This window comes from Scyliorhinus canicula, chromosome 14, assembly GCF_902713615.1.
Source record: "Scyliorhinus canicula chromosome 14, sScyCan1.1, whole genome shotgun sequence".
NCBI lineage: Eukaryota > Metazoa > Chordata > Chondrichthyes > Carcharhiniformes > Scyliorhinidae > Scyliorhinus > Scyliorhinus canicula.
In genome coordinates this window covers 5,049,178-5,056,467 of record NC_052159.1, presented here as the reverse complement: position 1 = coordinate 5,056,467, position 7,290 = coordinate 5,049,178, and the positions used below count along the sequence as shown (strand labels likewise).

Below are 7,290 nucleotides of genomic sequence, written 5' to 3'. Positions count from 1 at the left end.
GGAAGGGCCGAATGGCCTCCTTCTGCTCAAAACAACACTGTTTTTCCCAAAGGTTCAAATCTCTTAAAGCTTTTGGTGAAAGAATAACCAGGAAGCCCCAGTTTGTTTGTTTATTTCGTTTGCTCCCTGACCTCTAACCCAATCTGGGGCAGGTCACGTGAGAAGCCGAGGCCCGTTACACGTGACCGAAAGTTCCGGTCATGGAGAGCGCAATTGCAGTGCGGGCGGGTGCCGGAAGAGAGGTCAGAACACGGGATGATTGACAGCCCCAGACGGAAGTGACATCAGAAACGTGGTCGTTGGAAGTTGGAACGTTGGAAGTGGTGTTATCATGCGGGCGGTCGGGCTATTGATTACAGGTCATGTCGGAAGTGATGTTTTCATATCGGCTGTCCTGCTGTCGATTGGCAGGCCAGGCCGGAAGTGAGGAAAACATGTGGGCGGCTCTGCTGTTGATTGGCAAGCCACGCCGGAGGTGAGGCAACCATGTGGGCTGTTCTGTTGATTGGCAGGCCCCGCCGGAAGTGAGGCGACCATGTGGGCGGTTCTGCTGTTGATTGGCAGGCCACGCCGGAAGTGAGGCGACCATGTGGGCTGTTCTGCTGTTGATTGGCAGGCCATGCCGGAAGTGAGGCAACCATTTGGGGGGTTCTGCTGTTGATTGGCAGGCCCCGCCGGAAGTGAGGCAGCGGTTGCTAGGTCCGGTCAGGTGATGTTGTAAATAGGGGAGGCCGAGGCCTGCGCTCCGCTCGGCTCCTCCCGGATCCACAATGGGCTGTTGTTACAGCAGCGAGGGTGACACCAGTGAACAGGTGAGGGGGATGACCGGGGAGCTGTCTCCCATTCATTTAATGTCGGTTATTCATGAACCCAAATCTGTTTTCAACAAATAAATTGTTTAATTTCCCTTCATATGTCGACTGGAGTTAAATTTACCCCCTGTGGGGTGAAGGGGACCTGACCTGGAGGGTGGGGCAGCCTGACCTCTGAACTGTACACTTCTGACCCCCTGATCTGGGCACGTCTGCCCCCCTGAACTGGGCACGTCTGCCCCCCTGAACTGGGCGTGTCTGACCCCCTGAACTGGGTGCGTCTGACCCCCTGAACTGGGCGCGTCTGACCCCCTGAACTGGGTGCGTCTGACCCCCTGCACTGGGCACGTCTGACCCCCTGCACTGGGCGCGTCTGACCCCCTGCACTGGGCGCGTCTGACCCCCTGCACTGGGCGCGTCTGACCCCCTGCACTGGGCGCGTCTGACCCCCTGCACTGGGCGCGTCTGACCCCCTGCACTGGGCGCGTCTGACCCCCTGCACTGGGTGCGTCTGACCCCCTGAACTGGGCTCGTCTGACCCCCTGAACTGGGCGCGTCTGACCCCCTGAACTGGGCACGTCTGACCCCCTGAACTGGGCGCGTCTGACCCCCTGAACTGGGCGCGTCTGACCGCTTGAACTGGGCACGTCTGACCGCTTGAACTGGGCACGTCTGACCGCTTGAACTGGGCACGCCTGACCGCTTGAACTGGGCGTCGTCTGACCCCCCCCCCCCCCCCCCCCCGGGCGGGTGTCGTCTGAGCCCTCCCCCCCCCCCCCCCCCCCCCCCCCGGGCAGGTGTCGTTCGAGCCCCTGAACTGGGGGGATGGAGGGGGACCCCAGGGTGGAGGGGGACCCTCGGACTGGCGATATGGTGATCCCTGAAAGGTGGGATGGGGTGACGATGTTGCTGTGTGACCCCTGAATTGCAGGGACAGTGGTGCTTGGTGAGCCCTGAATGGGGATGAGGGGAGCTGTTGAATGGTGGTTGTGGGGAGGTTGACTAGCCCCAGTGACGAGAACAGGAAGGGGTGTCAGGAGCAGCATTTAAATCCATCCTGCCCAATTATATTCGCAACAATCCTCAGCCAGACTTGTCCAGTGGATGATCCATTTCTGCCTCCTCTGGTGTCCCCAGCAACCCAGATGTCAGTTTTTAGCCAATATGATTGACACCACCTAAAATTCTGTACTCCAGAACTTGCTGCACCCCTAGCCAAGCTGTTCCAGTACAGCTACAATACTGGCATCTACCCAGCAATGTGGAAAATTACTCTGCCCTGTACACAAGAAACAAGATAAATCCAACCGAGCCAATTACCGCCCTATCAGTCTACTCTCCATCATCCACAAAGTGATGGAAGGAGCCATCAACAGTGTTATCAAATGACACTTACTCAGCAATAACCTGCTCACGGCCACTCAGGTTGCGTTCCGCCAGGGTCACTCAGTGCCTGACCTCATTACAGCCTTGGTTCGAACATGGACAAAAGAGCTGAACTCTGGAGGTGAGAGTGACTGTACCAAAGGAGCCTTCGCAAACTGGAGTCAGTGGAAATCATGGGGAAAAACCTCTGGTTGGAGTTACACCTGCACCAAGGATTTGATTTGATTTATTGTCACATGTACCGAAGTACAGTGAAAAGTATTTTTCTGCGGCCGAGGGAACGTACACAGTACAGACAGAGTAGACAAAAGAATAATTAACAGAGAACATTGAGGATTAGCTAGGGTGGACAGTGAGAGCCCTTTTCCTCGGATGGTGATGTCCAGCACGAGGGGACATAGCTTTAAATTGAGGGGAGATAGATATAGGACAGATGTCAGAGGTGGGTTCTTTACTCAGAGAGTAGTAGGGGTGTGGAATGCCCTGCCTGCAACAGTAGTGGACTCGCCAACACTAAACGCATTCAAATGGTCATTGGATAGACATATGGATGATAAGGGAATAGTGTAGGTGGGCTTTATAGGGGTTTCACATGTCGGTGCAACATCGAGGGCCGAAGGGCCTGTACTGCGCTGTAATGTTCTATTGACAAATGGTACATCAACAAACAGTGATTGGTTACAGTGCGGAACAAGGGCCCAAACAAAGCAAATATGTGAGCAAGAGCAGCACAGGGCGTCGTGAATAGTGTTCTTACGGGAACAGAGGGAGGACGAGGGAGAGTTGAGGAGTCCAGTAGCTGTGGGGAAGAAGCTGTTCCTATATCTGGATGTGCGGGTCTTCAGACTTCTGTACCTTCTGCCTGATGGAAGGGTCTGGAAGAAGGCAATGCCTGGGTGGGAGGGGTCTCTGATAATGCTGTCTGCCTTCCTGAGGCAGCGGGAGGTGTATATAGAATCAATGTGGGAAGCTTGTGTGATGCATTGGGCTGAGTTAGAAGATAGTTACTGCTGCTGGAGATCATTTATCTCCGTCTTGACAACTGCAGGAGCCCATCAGAGTCATGCTTGGCCCAACCATCTTCAGCTGCTTCATGTCAGAAGTGGGGATGCTCGCTGATGACTACAATTGTCAGCACCACTTGCGACTCCTGAGATAATGGAGCAGTCCATGTGCAAAAGCAGCAAGACCTGGACAATATCCAGGCTTGGGCTGACAAGTGGTAAGTAACATTCATGCCACACAAATGCCATTCAGTGACCATTTTCAACATTAAAGAATCTAACCATCTTATTTTACAGTCAATGGCATTGCCATCGCTGAATCCCCCACTTTGGACAATCTGAGAGTTATCATAGACAAGAAACTGAACTGGACCAGCCGTATAAATACTCTGGTTGCAAGACCAGATCAGAAGCGAGGAATTGTGCGGCGCGTAACTCAACGCCTGATGCCCCAAAGCCTGACCACCATCTACAAGGCACAAGTCAGGAGTGTGATGGAATAATCTCCCCTTGCTTGGATAAGTGGGGCTCCAACAACACTCCATTATTGTGTACAGTTCTGGAATTCATATTGTAGGAGGGATGTGATAGCACTGGAAAAGGTGCAGAGGAGATTGTTGCCTGGGCTGGAGAGTTTTATAGGAGGGATGTGATAGCATTGGAAAAGGTGCAGAGGATTTTTACCAGGATGTTGCCTGGGCTGGAGAGTTTTAGCTATGAACAGAGGTTGGGTAGACTGGGGTTGTTTTCCTTGGAGCAGAGGAGACTGAGGGGGGATATAATTGAGATGTGTAAAATTATGAGCGACATGGATGGAATAAACAGGAAGAAACTTTTCCCCTTGGTGGAAGGATCATTGACCAGGGTGCAAGGATTTAAGGTGAGGGGCAGGACGTTTAGAGGGGATGGGAAGAAAAACCTTTTCAGCCAGAGATTGTTGGAAGTCTGGAACTCCCTGCATCAAAGGGCAGTGGAGGCAGAGACCCACCAGTATTTAGATGTGTAGTTGTGATCCAAAGGCAAACAAGGCTATGGGTCAAGTGCTGCAAAGTAGGATTAGAATAGTTAGGTTTTTGACTGGTGCAGATGTGATGGCGGAAGGGCCTTTTCTGGTGTGGACCTCTATGCATCAATGACAAAGCAGATTGCTTGATTGGCACCCCACCACTCCCTCCATCACCAACGCACAGTGGTAGTGTGTTCTATCTATAAAATGCACTGCAGGAACTCACCGCGGCTCCTCAGGAAGCACCTTCCGAACCCACAACTCCCATCTCATGGGAACCCCTGGAGGTTCCCCTCCAAGTCACTCACCACCCTCACTTGGAACTATATCACCGTTCCTACACTGTCGCTGGGGCAAAATGCGGGAGTTCCAGGTGGTGGGGTCCCCAGGTATCTGCTGCCCTTGGCCTTTGTAGATGGTAGTGGTGGAGTTGGAAACTGCTGTCAAAGGAGCCTTGGTGAGTTACTGCAGTGCATCTTGTAGATGGTGCACATGGCTGCCACCCTGTTTTGGTGGTGGAGGGAGTGAATCATCTGTAAAGCAATTGTACAGCAGTCTCACTTTTCCTCCGTTCAAATCATTTTGTACAGTGTGAGCATCATAACAAGCCTGTCTGTATTCAACCATTTGGATTTTTAACAAGGGTGTGAGGTGCCTAATGCTTTAAAATTTTTAAAAAAGAGTATCCAATTCTATTGTTTCCCAATTAAGGGGCAATTTAGCGTGGCCAATCCACCTACCCTGCACATCTTTGGGTTGTGGGGGTGAGACCCACGCAGACACGGGGAGAATGTGCAAACTCCACACGGACAGTGACCTGGGATCGAACCTGGGACCTCGGAGCAGTGAGACAGCAGTGCTAACCCACTGCGCCACCGTGCTGCCCCCTACCCTGCACATCTTTGGGTTGTGGGGGTGAGACCCTCGCAGGAGAGAAAGAAGATATTCAGGAAGAAAATGGACCAAACAGCCCAATGTAATCATTTTCTTGTTATCTAACAGGTCCCTGATTGGTCAATAGTGCGAGTTAAATGTAGACGAGTAACCTGGATAACCTGGAGCTGAATGCTAAGTAAATAAGATGATTGTGTCTCTTCACAGAGCCAGTGTGCACAGAAACTGACCTCACCCACCATATGTAATTTCTTCAGAACAAAATAACCCCGGATTTTGGGGTGAAATTACTTATTTTGGTAAAATTAATCAGGTGGAATCTTGAAAGAAATATTTGGATTTCCATAGTGTCCGTGAAGTACATTCTGAAGCTTAGTCACTGTTGTAAGAAACTGGTAACCAGTTTGTCAAGTCTGGGGAAGCAGTAGTGTTCGTCGCATTGTCGCTGGATTAGTAACCCAGAGATCCAGTCACGCTCTGGGGACCCGGATTTGAATCCCGCCGTGGCAGATGGTGAAATTTGAATTCCAAACCATTGTGGGTTGTTGTAAAAACCCATCTGGTTCACTGATGTCCTTTAGGGAAGGAAATCTGCCGTCCTTACCCGGTCTGGCCTACATGTGACTCCAGACCCACAGCGATGTGGTTGACACGGAAATGCCCTCAGGGATCGGCAACAAATGCTGGGCTTGCCAGTTACACCCACATCCCTTGAACAAATTTTTAAAAACAGCAAGAACTCGGCATCGCGGTGGCGCAGGGGGTAGCACTACTACCCAGGTTTGATCCCAGCTCTGGGTCACTGTCCATGTGGAGTTTGCACATTCTCCCCGTGTCTACGTGGGTTTCGCCCCCACAACCCAAAGTTGTGCAGGGTGGATGGACTGGCCACGCTAAATTGCCCCTTAATTGGAGAAAATGAATTGGGCACACTAAATTTATTTTTTTTAAACAGCAAGATCCCACAACCAACCATGTCATTGGGACCAAATAATTTGTGTTGTGATAATCTATGATATTTGTTAAAGAGATAAACATTTGAACCAGTAGTGCCAGGAAATCCATCTGAGATGAGGTAAGGGGACCCTTATGGGGTTTAATGTCTCATTTGAAAAATGGCACCTCTGGCAAAGCATCTCTCCCTCAGTACGCACTGGGAGCATCTCCCTCAATACGCACTGGGAGCATCTCTCCCTCAATACGCACTGGGAGCATCTCCCTCAATACGCACTGGGAGCATCTCTCCCTCAATACGCACTGGGAGCATCTCTCCCTCAATACGCACTGGGAGCATCTCCCTCAATACACACTGGGAGCATCTCTCCCTCAATACGCACTGGGAGCATCTCTCCCTCAATACGCACTGGGAGCACCTCCCTCAATACGCACTGGGACCATCTCCCTCAATACGCACTGGGAGCATCTCTCCCTCAATACGCACTGGGAGCATCTCTCCCTCAATACGCACTGGGAGCATCTCTCCCTCAATACGCACTGGGAGCATCTCTCCCTCAATACACACTGGGAGCATCTCCCCCTCAATACGCACTGGGAGCATCTCTCCCTCAATACGCACTGGGAGCATCTCCCTCAATACGCACTGGGAGCATCTCTCCCTCAATACGCACTGGGAGCATCTCTCCCTCAATACGCACTGGGAGCATCTCTCCCTCAGTACGCACTGGGAGCATCTCTCCCTCAATACGCACTGGGAGCATCTCTCCCTCAATACGCACTGGGAGCTTCTCCCTCAATACGCACTGGGAGCATCTCTCCCTCAATACGCACTGGGAGCATCTCTCCCTCAATACGCACTGGGAGCATCTCTCCCTCAATACGCACTGGGAGCATCTCTCCCTCAATACGCACTGGGAGCATCTCTCCCTCAATACGCACTGGGAGCATCTCCCTCAATACGCACTGGGAGCATCTCCCCCTCAATACGCACTGGGAGCATCTCCCTCAATACGCACTGGGAGCATCTCTCCCTCAATACGCACTGGGACCATCTCGCCCTCAATACGCACTGGGACCATCTCCCTCAATACGCACTGGGAGCATCTCTCCCTCAATACGCACTGGGAGCATCTCTCCCTCAATACGCACTGGGAGCATCTCTCCCTCAATACGCACTGGGAGCATCTCTCCCACAATACGCACTGGGAGCATCTCTCCCTCAATACTGTAC

At 52.0% G+C, this 7,290-nt stretch overlaps 1 protein-coding gene across 1 annotated transcript in view; it reads left to right on the top strand.

Moving 5' to 3' along the window:
- The first annotated feature begins 656 nt into the window (after nucleotides 1-656).
- The window catches only part of lamtor1 (late endosomal/lysosomal adaptor, MAPK and MTOR activator 1), a 40,758-nt gene continuing 34,124 nt past the window's right edge, over nucleotides 657-7,290 (top strand). The window contains exon 1 of the mRNA XM_038818071.1: nucleotides 657-812. Coding sequence (XP_038673999.1) covers nucleotides 771-812 — 42 coding nt within the window. The 5' untranslated portion in view covers nucleotides 657-770. The remainder of the gene's footprint in view (nucleotides 813-7,290) is intronic.